Raw genomic sequence first — 16144 nt, 5'->3', positions numbered from 1 at the left:
CAGCAACTCTTCATGCTTACATGTGTTTGAGGCCTGGGCTGAGACCTGTATGTAAGTACAACGGGAGGGGCTCCCTTGCTGCTAAGCCCACTGCCATGCCCAGCAGTGCAGAATGGCTAGAAAAGGAACATGAACAAGTGAACAGAAGGAAATAGCTGGGCATGCCTCCGTTTGCAATTCTGTTTTTCTCTGCCTTCTCAGGGAACACACTCAGACGCTGGGCTTCTATATACACGTATGCTTGATCAAAGAGATTAGGTAGCAAAATGCAATCATCAGAACGAGGATGGTATTTGGTGTGAGACAAATTATTACTCCAAACAGAATTACCTCTTTCATCACTATTCAAAAGCTTACTTGTTTTATTTGGGCTTTGTGGGGAATGATTTCTAATCTTGGCAGAACGAGAGGGGGTGGGAGGGGGTGGGTAGGGGTGCAGAAAATGAACTCCATGGATTGCCCACAGCACATTACCTAGTGCCTGGAAATACTACCCAGCAGAGACTGTATGAAATCTGAACTTACTCTTCAAAGCTGATTTGGTAAAATTAAACATAAGTGGCTCCTCTTTGCCCAGAGGACAGTCAAAGAAGAAATACCTACAGGGGAGCCCTGAATTATTGAGAAGAATCAAGAACCTTTGAAAGCTGTTAGAATAGTACACACTGGAAAACTGACTCTGATTTTAGGAGTTCTCTTAAACCAACAGTATCTTTCTCAAAGAGAATATTTTATATTCAATGCTGAACCTTCAGATTACAGAGGTGGGGGAGAAGGTTCTGTGTGCACATTTGCACATACATGAGTAAATATAAAAGTGTGTATCAGTTTCCACAACACTTGTGTGCAAATTTTTTTTTTTTTTTGGGCAGTTTGCTTAGTGAATATGGACAAGGCCTGGGGTGTAGTGGAAAGAACACAGACTTTGAATCCCAGCACTGCCATTTACTATGAGTGTGACTCTCTGAGCTTTGAGTTTCACAAGCACAAAAAGAAGAGATTTGCATGTTCCTTTCAAAACTTTTAGGAATAACTGAGATCATGTATACCAGGCAAACAATAGCATTTCAGCATGCAAACAATATAAGCTTCCTTAATCCAAAATTAAGAGGCCTGAAATATTCTCAGTAAATATATTTTATAGAAATGTCTGTTCTATTTTAAACATGATGATATCACTGAGCCATCCCAAAGCCCTTCAAAGGTCCCAGTCTAATCAAAACGGATCATTTTCATAGATGAGACCTTCACATTTGTGTTATTTCTGTACGCATGTGGCAAGTCCCTGGAGCTGTACTCTCAGACACTTAGAGTTTAATTAAAGAGCTGTTTGTGAAGATGGGAACTCTGATATATGCATCTCAGAACTTTCAAATGTCCCGATATTTACATTTGCTGTCACTAAAATCTGGGCTCTACTTTGATTCCTTTGCATGAATTTCAAAAGGTGCATATTACACAGAATATTGCAACTTTCATAGTTCAAATATCTAGATTAATTGTAGACTAAAAAGAAATCTGCTGAAGAGCAAGTTAGTGATTACAGCTTCTCAAGTTCTTTAATTTAAGGAAGTAAAGTTCTAAAAAGCTCCTAATTAGAGAGAGTTTAGGAAATCTCAAGTAATTTGAGCCCAGCGATTCAGAAGCCTGAACTCTTGGAGTAAAAATTCAAAGGTAAATAAACACCAACAAGATTAAGAAAGAATATTATCCAAAGATGGAGCTGGTGAGACAAAGAATTCCAAATGTGCCAACCACCACTCAAGCAACACATGACTTAGTACTTTGTCTTCATCAGTAAATTAATAGGAAATAGCCTTTAATCTATTTCTTTGAATAGATTAAAAAGATGGAAAATTAAGTCGTTAAAAATCACAAATATTATGATGTTAAAAATATTTCCTACATAGCACTCCATCATTCGGCCAATAAAAATAATCAATCCCAATAGGATAGTCTTCCGTTTTCCCTAAGAAGGTAAGCTTCCAGGAAAGTAGAACACCTATTTCTTTCATCCTCAGAATCTTACCTAGGAGCACTTTGCATGTTAAAGGAATAAGATGAATTTAAGAATAAAAAAATAATTTTCTAAAGTATTTACTTAGGTTCCACACAATCCTAATTTAAGGGGAATAGTAGAAACACTTTTAAGTCCCATTTCTGTTTTCTGTCTATTACAGTCTTTCTCCAACCTGGCTACACACTGAAATCACCTATGCCTATAGCAACAAATTCTGGCTATGGTATGCAAGTTGAAGTAAGTGTGCCACTTATGGAAAACATGCATAAATGAGAGGCCATGCCCTTCTCTTTTTCCTTTTCCTTCTAGCTGAATGTAACACAGGACATAATGGTTGAAGTTGGTATAGTTGTCTTGAGTCACAAGGTAGCCTTTGGAATGAGCCATGCACCCTATGCCCATCAGAGCAACAGGGTAGAAAAAGCCTGGGCCCGGTCACCATGCTGGGTTACACCAGCTGGGTATTCCCATCTGTGAGCTTTTACTGGAAAGAGAAATAAATTTCTATCTTGTTCAAATCACCATTTCACAGATTTGTTGTTGTTTTCTCTTGGCAGGTATCGATGCTAATGTGATACAAACATCTTACAAAATCTGGATTCAATTGTCCTTCCCTACCAAGTTGGTCAAGTCAACCCATGAATGAGATTTGTAGTTTATTAATTTCTTCCCCTGTGCTCTTCTTGTTTCAATTTCCTTCCTTGTTAATCTCACTTCTTTGATTCAGTCTTACTCAGTCATGTCTGCTCTTAAAATTGTCCTACTTTTCTATTTTCCAATGCCAATCATTTTTTGTACTGCTTTTATCACAAAGTTTTAATAATTCAAATAATTGAATCCTAGATGACCACCTATTCTAGGCTTCTGATCCTATGTAACTTTTTATAGTTATTATATTTTCCCACATAGATTTAGGTTTCTGGAGAGCAAGGATACACATTTCTTCAAATTCTCTATAGTTCTGATCATAGTGTGTTTACATTGTATGTGTTCAATAATACAGTACTTGTTTACCAAGTGGAAGAAAGCCAAAAATTTACTTTCTCCTTTTGGATATATATATCAAAACCATCCCTCTTTCCCTCATCATCATGAATAATTAAGAAATATATGGTCCTCAAATACAGAAAGGCTTAATATATTGGTGAAAATATTATATATTTAATATATATAGCCAATGTCTCGTTTCTCTATCTCTTTCAAATATATATATCTCAAATATATATATTTGAGATACACACACACACACACACACACATAGACTCAATGACTGAAGGTAAATTGAACCAAAAAAAATAAAATTGGTATGAGTGTTTTGAAAACAAAAGCTATTTAAGAGCATGGTATGTTCTTCAACATTAAATATTCCTATAATAAATAAAATATTATGGTGAAAGCTTAAAATCTTTTCATATGAATACTATGACTATATGATGTTGGTGTGAGACTTCTATAAAGTTGATTTCTCTCTTAAGAATAACTTTTTTCCTTTTAAATGCCCTTTATCTGAGAGCACATATAATATCAAGTACTACACCATGAACTCTGCTTCTTTAACACTCAATTTTAAATCATTTCCTTTTATTAAAAAATATTTATTTATTTATTAGCGAGTGAGGCAGAGAGTTTATGTGCCTCCACAAGGTGCAGGAGGGGAAGGGGCAGAAGTAGAATTCTCATGCAGGCTCCCTGCTGTGTGTGGAACCCTCCCCCTCCCCCTGCCACCTCAATGCAGGGTTGATCCCAGGACCCTGAGATCATGACAGAACCAATATCAAGCATTGGACACCTAATCAACTGAGCCACCCAGGCATCCCATTAAATCATTTCTTTTAATAAATATCTGGTGAACCCTTTTTATGTTTGAGACACCATGTTAAGCACCAGGAAACACAAACAAGTGAATGAAGCAAGGTCTTTGCCTTTAATTTGAATGTAATTCCTACTTACCTGAAGCAGATGCAGGCAGAGGGCTGAGGAAGAACATCTACTCAAAGGTTATCTCTTTTGTTTTAATTAATTAGTTTGACAAATTACCCTAATTAGATGACAGATGCCAAAAAAAGACAAAATACAGCAGCTGTAAGTGTACTCACACATACACACAAAAACAAGGACACAGACACAGGCACACATGCACCTGGCTATCAATTTACAAAGATCAGTTATTGCCTCACAATTACAAGGCATAACCATGCAAATACATTCCTGCTTATTTAATCAACTCTGATTAGTTCTGCAACAGGAAAAAGAATTATCTAACATAAAGTATGATGTAATTTTTGTAAAGTTTTAAATATATAAAAGGTATATAAGGAAAGTCTCAATAATAGCCATTTCCTTGGCATCTCTAAACATTAAAAAGCATATGGGAACCAAATGAAAATAGAATACATAATATCCTGAGAATGGAGTGTCTTACAGTTTTATGACAGACGAGGAATTTCCTCAAGACAGTAACATTTACAACTTATAGTTTGCTAAGATATTGTTGATCCATTCCAGAATAGCTAGGAAATGATGCGGACTTACTTCGATACTGAAGTACCCTCTGTCAACATAGTCCCCTAAGAAGAGGTAGCGAGTGTTGGCAGGAGATCCCCCCACTTCAAAAAGCTTCATCAAATCAAAGAATTGTCCATGGATGTCCCCACAAACTGAAAGAAACAAAGAAAATTCATTTTATGGTCACATTATGATACTGAATTAGACTAAAATATTATAAAATTTTAGAGCCAGAAGGAATTTAGAGCTCATCTTAGCCAAAACATTCTTTTGCAAAACAGGAAAGTGAGACAGAGGTTTCAAAGTTAATTAGTGGCAGACCTGGCTCTAGCACCCAAATCTACTGATTCACAGATTAACTGTAAAAATAAAGGTAATAACAAGTATTGCTGCTGTGCATTAAACAATGCTACACCACGCACTGTGCTAAGAAATAGATGCACATTTTCTGATTTAATACTAACAATGTCATGGGCTGAATTTTCGCTTTGCAGATAAGAGATAAGGAAAGAGAGGTTCAGAAATTTGGCATTATCTCCATATAACTGAGGTCTGAATAAATAAATACTACTTTTTATGTATCATAAAAACTGTATTTCACTGACTCTAAAATGTCATCAATGATAAAGCACATCATTAGTTTATGTACCACTAAGAAAGAAAAAAAACTTCAATTTGAATTATAAAAGAATACTTTTTTAATAATATCAGGTGTTAAAATGACAAAAAAATTGTTGAATTAAAAAAAAAACCCTAAACATAGTACCTTCCAAATCACTGGGAAATAATATTTCTTAACTTTCTTGCCTTCCCTTTTAAACCAAAATTCTTGTAAAAGCCATGCAGCCTTTCTTTTTAGAAACTACTTGTTTAGGACTTATCATTTCATTTACTACTTCCAAAGCTCTAAAAAAAAAAAAAAAATCTCCATTATACAGATGAGGAAATAGTTACTAAGACAGGTTATGTGGCTAAGCATGATTCTACATGGATGATCCAGAGTTTAAATTCAGATTTGCTTAATTCAGAGCTTTTGCTGCCAACTATCATGTTATAACATCTTACATATTTTATATGTTTTTCTATGTCTATGTATTTAATATTTTAAAATAATTTCATGCTTAAATGATGAACATGATGTGGTTATTTCTTAAACACTATGAGGCTCATGGAATGAATACGTCAACAAAGAGGAAATCAGGAGCTCCACGCATGCTATCTTAACCCATTCTCTGCTGCAATCATTTTAAGATAAAACCATTTTAGTCCACCTTCATCTCATTCCCCCTCTTGGTACACTAGATGTGGGTCTTCATTGTCTTTTTTTTTTTAAGATTTTATTTATTTATTCATGAGAGACACAGAGAGAGAGGGAGAGACAGAGACACAGGCAGAGGGAAAAGCAGGCTCCATGCAGGGAGCCTGACGTGGGACTCGATCCCGGGACTTCAGGATTACACCCCGGGCTGAAGGCCAGCACTAAACTGCTGAGACACCCAGGAATTCCCTTCATTGTCTTAAACAATCCAAATTCTTTCTTCCTTGGATTTCCACAGGTTGACTTCTTTTTAGCCACCAGTCACAGGTGCAAAGGGGTCTTTCTAGAGCACTCCATATTAAAGGAGTCACCTTATTCCAAAATCATTCTCCATCCCATTAATTTGTTTTACTTTCTTCACAATGCTTATCACTATCAGGAGCTATCTCGCTCATTAATTTGTGTACTGTTTCTTTTCTGATCTTTCCCACTAAAATATAACCTCTGTGCAGTTGTATAACTTGTCAGTGCAGAGAATAGCACCTCCCACCCAGTAGGAACACGAGAAACATGTGCTACCTTAGGATTCTTCCACTGGGCCTGCACTGTGTTTAATTTGGAAATCCACTAACCAAGAAGTCAGAGATTTTGAGATGCCTTTGGTGTTGATAATGTTGGATGATAGGTCTGTAGAGTTTGTTCTGGTGCAAGCTCAAAGCCTTCAACTTGTCTGAGATCTTATTTTAAGCTTTTAAGTCACATTTTTCAAAACAGTGTTCAGCCAGACTGGAGTAGAATGTGGGACCTCCAAGTATCTGATGGTGGTTTCCTTACCTGGTTCTACATCATAAACACATGAGAAGGTTTGGAGACTAGACCCCAGGGCCCTGAATCAGAATCCCCAGAGATGCAGATTTATAATCAGCTCTTGGATGAGTTTTACCTAGTCAGTAAGACTAAATAGACCTACATTTTTGAGCCTTTGTGGGCACACCCCAGCCCTCATTCTGCATGCTTGTGTGGTTCCCCTCACAGGGATTAAATGGGGAAATACATGTTTGAAAAGCAACTTCTTCAATGTTAATTCCAGGTTGGTGTCAGAGTAGGATTTCCTATTATATGAAAGGATAATACTAAAGGAATTGTTTGAGCAAGTCTAGGAGAAAGAGATGAACCTAAGAAAAGAGATAATAAAGAGCAAAAGTTCTCTGGGCTTTTGAATGTAGCTACTGCTTATGCCTTGCACATTTCAGTTTTAAGATAAAAGATTTATCCCAAATATCTGGGAACATTCACTATTTTGATATCAAACTTCAGGATGAAAGTGATTGCCATGCTTAGGTACTCAAGAGGATATTGGGAGGGTGCCATGGCCCCACACAGAGGAAGGATACCTCTATGTGATGGTAAGAAAAAGGTATAGTCAGGTAGCTTTCCCCCCAAATGATGCTGTGGCCCCCACCTTCCATCCTCTTGGGCCCATCTGAGCAGAATAAAAATGCCAGCTAATGAGGCAAGCTGTCTTCTTATTTGCTCAGTTTCCCAATTCTCCACGAGGCTAGTTCCTTTCATCTTCAACATCATTTGGTTTTAACCCCACTTCCCAAACAACGAGGCTTTGACAAGTTCTGTTATACCTTCAAGGTAAGCTCTTGCTTCATCGACATAACCTTGTTTTCCACATTCCCCTAGCTTCTCATTATTTGCTTCTCATTCCCAATGGAACACTGCTGGTGGACAGAGTACTCATCTAGGAGCCAGCACGGAAAGGCTGATTATCTTGAAAAGGCTCCAAAAATACAGAAACACAATATAGGTAATAAAAGCACTCCCCACCTCTATGAAAACAGCCATTCACCTGACTAAACATTCTCCAAAAATATATATTATGTCTTCAATAGATTATTAGGGAGAATTGTGCATATTTCCATCAGAAATGTAGAGAGTTATGGCATTAATGAAATGAACACACCAAAGATAATGAAATAGAACATAAGTTTTTTTTTTTTTTTTCTGTACCATTGATACCCTTATCCATGAGTAATCAGATGCGTCACAACATGATGGTTATTTTCCCTATGAGCTATGGTCCTGCTTCTGTTTTTATGCTGGAGATGTAAGAACTCCATTAGTTTTTATATTGTTCAGGTATACCAAGAAGTTAAATCTATAAGTCAGGTGACTAAGTGATTTTTTAAAAAATATTTTATTTATTTATTCATGAGAGACACAGAGAGAGAGAGAGGCAGAGATATAGGCAGGGAGCCTGATGTGGAACTTGATTCCAGTCCCCGAGATCACGACCTGAGCCAAAAGCATATATGCTCAACTGCTAAGCCACCGAAGTGCCCAACTAAGTGATTTTGAATGTGGCTATTCTAACTTTCTCAGTACAACCAAATGATGCAACAGTGACCAACATTCTGTGATGCTTCCATATTTATTACTTTACTCTCTTCTGTTATCAGGAAATACATATATTATGTCTAAATAACCGAGTGCTAAATAATACCTAAGTAAACAATTACTTTTAAATAATTGCTTTTTAATATTGCTTCCCGGCCCAGAATGACTCTCAGTCTACTACAAATAAAACTTTATTGGAAATGATTCTCACAGAGTGGCACCAATGTCTGATCTAAGTCTTCTGAAGGAGAGTACAGAATCTGAAAGTAGAAAACTGAAAACAACACACAGAAAGGAGATGTCTTTATTTCTTAAGGAAGGAAATAGCTTTTATTTCTAGTATCTTTTCTGGATAGCTAGCCATTAAGCTTTGAAAACACAGGCTTGGAGGTTCAAGTATACATAAATACAAATAGAAATATTGTGTCTGTATGTCCATGCACAGATATGTGTGTGTAAAACCACACACCACAAAGAAGGAATTATTTGGAGATTAGTGGTCAGCATAGCTGTTAGGGAGTCATTAAACAAGTTCAAGACTTTACTCACTGTGTATTACAGCAAAGTAGTGCTAAAGAGAAAGAGCAATAAACAGCTGGGGCTGTAACAAGGGACTCTTTGTAGTTACTGAGTAAGTTCTTATAATCTACAAACTGGACAATGAATCAGTCACAGGGCAAGTCTGAGCCCCGAGAACCAGCACACTGCTAAGCAGAGAAGATAATGGCCAGGATATTGAGGACAAACAGGCTCTTGAGAAAACAATCTCAGGCAGAAGAAGGACAAGCTGGAAAGATAATCACTCCCAGGACCAAGCCTTTGCATTGCATCTCCTGACTAGAGATAAGCTGCTAACTTTATCTAGAAGGGAAAGATACTCAGTACAAGAATCATTCACATATTATACATACAATTAGGTATGCACGTCGTGATTACTTGAGTGAATCAGCAAATAAGTATGTTCATATTATAATTTAATTATTTTTTCAAAGAGTTCCATTGTTTCTAAGTTCACATTGGCAATTAAATTACAACTTTAAAGAATGTAAACAGTAGACAGTACTAAACACACTAGGATGAGGTCCCCGTACAACTGCTATACAACCGATCATTTGAAAAGGACTCTGACAAAAACTGCCATCCTGAATAAAGCTCATATTAACAAACAGAATATAAAATATATACTTTCATGTAAAACTACTTAAAGTAGTTTTGAACTAATGCTCACACTCACGCATTTGGTCCTGTTTCTTGCCCATATAAAAAAAAATCCATTAAAGAACATCACTGCATTGACTTCTTACTGACACTAAGCAAAACTTCTTTAATGTCATAGCATTCCAGGTTAAAGAAAGCTTACACAAATTAAGAATGCCTGAGGACAGAGGAGTGAGTTGTTAAAGAGAAACAGACAAAAAAAAAAAAAAAAAAAAAACCCTATCAAACGATCAATTGCAGGGGAAAAATAGATTTTTAATGGACCAGCGTTCCAAAATCGCATCCATATCATGATTTAGAAGTCAAGTGCTTTGGATTCTTGACTCGCTATTTTTCTATAAAGACCTTTTAGTTCCTCCAAAACACTGGCTTTTATCATCTTGGAAGACTTGCATGAAGTAGAATAACTTCTTATACAAGTTTTTCCAGTTCATACTAAACTAACAGTTTGTAATTTTTCTTTTAGAAAAGACATTACTGAATCACCCAGCAATTTGCACCATTAGAGTTCCACTGTCCTTTCAGCTTCACTGATTTCCACCCAATACTTTTTCCATAATAACCACATTTCCCAAGACAATAAAATTTCTAATGTTAAGGAACTAACATGTCTAATTCTCAGCATGAGAGGATTAATCTATTACATTTATTAGTTTGATTTCTGAATCTTCTGGCAGCTACAACTTACTCTTTTCCAAAATTTACAATTTTGCAGAGAAAGGTCTTACATTTAGAGGTTTTGCTATAGGGTAAATACAGTGGGTACCACAAGTACATATGTGCTTCCCCCTGTTGATAATCCAGGCTTAGGGAACCGTTCGTGAAGGATAAGTTCAAGTACAAACCAGTCAGCCTGAATACGTATAGTTAATTAGCAGAATGTGTAAACTTCTGAAATCTGGAAATTCCTGAGATAAAAGGGAGTTTTATTATGGCATTAACTTATTTCTAAAATTCTTTATCAACTGTAAAAATAAACTAACTAGTAAAAGATAAATTAAAAAATGTCAGCTTATAATTATAATCCAATGGAAAGAAACTAGAATAGCCTACATTTTTAAGCTATGTTATAGAAGGACCAAACAAATACAACACCTTGGTATGTACACAGTATATTCAAATCAATAGAATAATAAATTATTGAAATTTGTTTTTTTCTTAAAAATAGGTGCTTTAACCATGAAAATTCTTGTTTTTTTCTCTCCTTCCTGGGTTGAATGCTTCCCAAGATTTTGTTTACTGGAAGAATTTAATTTATTAAACAAGAATGTATTTGTTTCAACTGTTACCACCAATTTTCCATTTCTGCATCAATCCATATTATAACAAAAGGCAGAATTATTAAAAATTCATAATAATGTTACAGAATTATATAAGTCATGGTCATGGTTGCGACACTATTGACTAATAATAGTAATAAGGATGTATAATACTTACAAGATTATTTAATTAAATTTGGTCATCCCTCTATTCATGTGTCCAAGTTTGGTCAGACCCGAAAATTATCAGTTATGTGATATGTAGAATTATTTACATTATGTAGTTCACCAAGCCCTTGATGGTCATCACCAATCAAGGGTATTGGATAAACACTAGGAGTTGATGTAATTTCAGTCAAATACAAGTAAATATGATGACTTAAGTACTTAGATATATCATTAATAAACGAATGATTGTTCTTTTCACTTTTCGAAATACTGGTCCCAGGTTTCAGAACCCAGTGAACTCCTTCCAGGATCCTGAAACATGGGCTTTCATTACTATAAGCAGATCTGGGGGTTATAGATCTATGCCTTAGCATCTCCACCTGTATATTTCTGGAATGTTGTATTTTGTTTTGTTTTGTTTTGTTCAACTATTTGGTAGCTGTGGTCACAGTATTCTTTCAGTTCTGGTTTTTTGCTTTTTTCCTAGATGCATTATTTCATCCTTGAGAAGAGGCAGGATAGTGCGATGGGTAAGTAGACAGACTACAAAGCTAGACTGCCTGGTTTTATACCTGCTCTTTGTTAGTTTTTTGGTTTGTATGTGTATTCCTCAGGACGGACCTGAGGCAACAAACCATGGCTTCTTAATTATTGTCTTCATTCTCCCTGAATCAGCTTTACTATCTATTGAAGGCGTGGATTCTTCCAATTTGCTTTCCCCAATTTCCTCCTTTATGTATATATTCACACTCTTCACTACTTTTCCTTATGCTTTCGTCATTTTGTTCTGGAAAATGCCACCTATGTGACTAGGAAAAGGTATTTAATATTTGTAGGAGGTCTCAGATGCCTCAACTGTAGGGGGTTTCACACTAGACCTCATTCTATATGTTTTCTTTCATTAATAAAGTAATATAAGAGAGGAAAAAAGCTTAGCAGGCTATGGTCCACGGAATGTACTGACACAATATGAAATAGGCATGGCAGCTATTCCAGATGTTGTCTGCCTAAGAAATATCTTGAATGTTTTTTCAGATTTAGATGGATGATCTAAGTATCTGTTCTCAACGTAGCCATAAATAAAATATATAAAAAGTTCTATTTTTTTCCACTTCTTATCCCAATCTATGCTATCATATATTGAAAGCTGTTAAGGCTGAAATCAAATAAACTAGGCCCCATGCTCCACAATTTCCATTTTATGAGAGTGGAAATATTTCCAAATGGCTTTAGCGATATTACCAATCTTTAGCAAGTAGCAGCACCATGGTGAGTTTCCAGTTAGTCTCATTTTCTTTTGTAGCAAAACTCATTTATAAGACCACTCTGTTTCATAGCTGTGTAATGGTAGTAATGTTTTAAGAGCTGAAAGTAACACAGTAAACAGAAGTATTTTACCAAATGGATTAGAAAACAAAATAAAACAAAACAATTCTCCTTAGATTTCTGGAAAACTCTAAGAAAAATCTTCAAAGTGGGGAATAAGTGAATCACTTATTATTATGATACTCCTCAAATTTGGACAACTTAAATATGATTTTGTTTCTAATATTTTAAAAACTCAAGTAAAGCAGGTTACATATATTTAATTTTAAGGTCCAGTTATTTATCATAATATTGGCAATTAGAGGCAGTAGGTTTATCAGTAAAGAACTTTTTATCTAGCACTGACTTTCAAGTAGGCAGTTCTATTTATGCCTACTAGTAAGTGAACAAGGTAGTAAGTGCTATTCCTAAAAGACAGTACTTAAAATGACTTAATAGAAAGAAGTATTAAATTTCTTCAGTAAAAATATATAGGCTTGTTATATGAAGCATATTTGGAAATGGAACTTTTAACTTTTAACTGACCAATTATTAACAATATATGAACACCTGAGACATGTTAGAACACATTCATCTGAAAATTAGTTAAGAAAATGTATTTTCTAGAAAAGAATTCTGACAAAGGCAATGAGCCTATTCTTAATTCTGCCCAGTTTTCCTTAATCTATCAATTCCTCATCTATCTTTCATTCAGATATTCCAGAATTATTTATTCAATTAAATATCTGAAAAAATAGGGGCCCCTGCGTGGCTCAGTTGGTTAAATGTCTGACTTCTGCTTAGGTTCAGGTCATGATCTCAAGGTCCTGGGATCTTGCCCTGCCTTGGCAGTCTGCTTCTCCCTCTCCTCTGCCTCTCCCCTCTACCCCCTCCTTGTGCTCTCTATCTCACTCACTCTCTCTCTCAAATAAAAATTTTGGAAAACTCTTTAAAAACATCTGAAAAAAATAAACCACTGAAATGTGTAATGTTTACTAAATAAACTGCAATAAAAGGATGCATAAATACCACCAAAGATTGATGATTTATTTGTGTTAGAATATCCTGGGACAATAAAGAAATAAAAGGCATATAGAATCAGGTCTCAAGAACTTTAGAGCGTACTTGAGAAAACACACACCTACCAAATGGTACTGAAAAGTGTTGGTTTCCTACCAAATGGTACTGAAAAGTGTTGGTTTCCTGGCATCCAAGTATTTGCCTCTTCATTCTGAAACTTCTGAGCATTCTCTTATGGTCATGAAATTGGGTTTAAGAGTTAGTTCTCCCATAAACATTTATATAAGTGAATCATTTCATTGCCTCTCAGCCATCTGTCAAACTTCTTAACAGACACAGAAGGATAGTTTCTCTAAAAATAAATGTCAAGTTAAAAATACTTTACATATATGTTTTTATGTTTTTATTTTGAAATTTCAAGTTACATCAAGAAAGGATAAGATTGCATTGTTTATCCAAAGGAGGTATCAATTTAAAAGTTTTACAACTTGTACTAATTAATTTCAAATTTCTATGTCACGACTAATATTCATTCAATTGAAGATTCCTATTGTGGAGCTGATTACATTCCACAGTGGTACAAATCATCACCTTTTTTAATCTCTATGAATATATATATATATATAGAATGTCCTTTTGTGTGTGTGTGTGTATATATATATATATAATGATATACATGGCATATAAACTAAGGGATCAGGGCAAATCAATGCAGATGTTTAGAAAACATAAAACCACTGCCAATAATTCATCATAACTTGTGATTCATTAGTAACCATTTTCAAACTTAGCTTCTTTTTCATTGTTAAAAATGATGAATGTTTCTTATATATATGAATTTCTAGGAAGATCAATCAAATTGTCAATCAACTCTTTTCCTCTCCCCAAATATAAAAAGGTTGAAAAGTAAAAAATTTTCATGATGTGTTTGGTGAGTTATTAACCTGATTTTTAATAGGGAATAGGTTATTTTGCAAAATCATATAATTTCAAGTTACATTTCCTTATAAATCTGCTTTATTAAGTTGCCAGAACTCTTTCCACCATCTATATTCATTATTTAAGGTATTTTAAACAAAAAGTTTAAATGTTCTTAATACATATGAAGCTAATTTAAAAATATTATGTCTCTTTGTTATTAGTCATGTCACAAATTGAACTATATTTTTCAAAAGGACACTGGATTTCTCCTGTGATGTTTTGATATTTTACAAGAGAGTTTACATGTCAGAGTGGACAAACTGTCCAAAATCCCAAATAATAGCTAACAACATAAACTAGGATATTTTATTCAGTCTTAATTAGCAGGTAGAGTTATTAAATACCCCCCATGTGACAGATGTTATAGAAAATTTACAAAGTCACTTTCAATTATGGGAAGACAAGTTTATATAAATATGAAATAATTCAAGGATAATATGTAATTTTATAGTAGAAGAATGTAAGAACAATCAATTCCCTTAAGAAACACAGTGCATACTTGGGATATAAGGCACATATGAAGAGAGGGACCAGACAGGATTCCCGGCTGCAAAACTGCTACTGATCCGACCTTTCATCAGTAAGAAAACACTGACCATTGATCATGATCGTTGCTCTGTGGCTCCTACACTTGTGAAATGTACATGGCTAAAACAGTTCCAGAGGGGTCTCATCAAGAGGCTCCTTAACGTTTCAAACGTCTCAGAACTAGAGACAGGATAAAATCAATTTTATTCTCTGCGTCCTACAGCTGTTTCCTGGGAAGTAGTAAGAAGCCAAACACACAGTCCTTGCCATGTGTGCTGTGGCTGGTATGATCCTTTCCTTCTGTTTCATGAATAAGTAATTTTCCTCTCTGCAATGCTAAGTCATCCTGACTGCTTTTGACCTTTCCCTCCCTAACAGTAAGAACAAGCAAAGACCAGTGTGGCTGAGGTCACATTTTGGTTTTCAATGTGTTCTGCAGAGCTAAAAGGGTATATAAGGAGTGTTAGGGGTCATTACAACAATAATGGCATACTTTCATCATTTTTCATACTTGGGAGTTATTTCCACGGAAGGTTTCTTTGTGTGTATAGGTATGCATTGTGTTGGGGGAAAGGGTGAAGTGCTAGACTCTTTTGCTGTTTAAAATTTGTTTATAAATATTACTGATACAGACAGAAGTCTTACAGAAAATTAGAAATTTGGAAATGAAGGTGGGTTGACATTATCAAAGAAGACTTAACCAAAGGGAAGTGACTTGCAGTGTTGATAAAAATTTGTAATAAGTTGTGAATAAGAGGAAGGGATCTTTAGGTAGGAAGGTGCAAATGAACTAGGTTAAATAGACTGCAAAAAGAAAAACAAAATGTATTGATCAGAGGGTATATGTGAAATAGAGGAGATAGATTAGAAAGGTGAGATTAGATTATGAAGGTTTGGATTCTTGTATGCTATGTTTTCAGGAGAAGGAGCACAATCCCAGTAATGAAAGAAGATAAATCTGGAAGCTCTAGGGAGAATGCAATGGTATGGAAAAATTGAAAGCCAGGTTGTTTTCAATAAGAGGTTCGTTGCAATCATGAAGTCACAAAGATAATGAGGTCTGACATTACATTGGTGGCAACACGAAAAGATCTAAGGGGCCTAATATTTTTATACTTCTAGATGACCATTAAAAGTTATATAATAAATGAAGTCATTCATGTGTGCCCTGATTCAAAAAATAAATGCCTACAACATTCCTACAGCATCTCATTCTGTAAGACCCTAGGAATATAACAGAACTTAGACATAACTAATAGTCTCGTAAAGTTAGCATGTAATGAAGGACAATGAACTAAATAAGTAATAATACTAGAGTACAAGCTTTGAAGGCAGAGATTTCTTTTCTTCTTTGTTGACTGTTATATACTAAGTGCTCAGGATAGTGCCTGGCACGTAGGGAATCCTCAATAAATATTCACTGAATGAACAAACGAATGAACGAATGAGCAATGCACTGGGAATGGTAAACTTGGT

The 16144-nt window shown here is 35.2% G+C and overlaps 1 protein-coding gene across 1 annotated transcript in view; it reads right to left on the bottom strand.

Moving 5' to 3' along the window:
* PPP3CA (protein phosphatase 3 catalytic subunit alpha) overlaps window positions 1-16144 on the bottom strand; it is a 309732-nt gene that overhangs the window by 75061 nt on the left and 218527 nt on the right. The window contains 1 exon segment of the mRNA NM_001197096.1: window positions 4553-4677. Within this exon segment, the coding sequence (NP_001184025.1) occupies window positions 4553-4677 (125 nt within the window).

Source organism: Canis lupus, chromosome 32 (assembly GCF_011100685.1).
Source record: "Canis lupus familiaris isolate Mischka breed German Shepherd chromosome 32, alternate assembly UU_Cfam_GSD_1.0, whole genome shotgun sequence".
Lineage (NCBI taxonomy): Eukaryota > Metazoa > Chordata > Mammalia > Carnivora > Canidae > Canis > Canis lupus.
The sequence above is the reverse complement of the archived record's forward strand: the minus strand, read 5'-3'. Positions and strand labels throughout refer to the sequence as shown.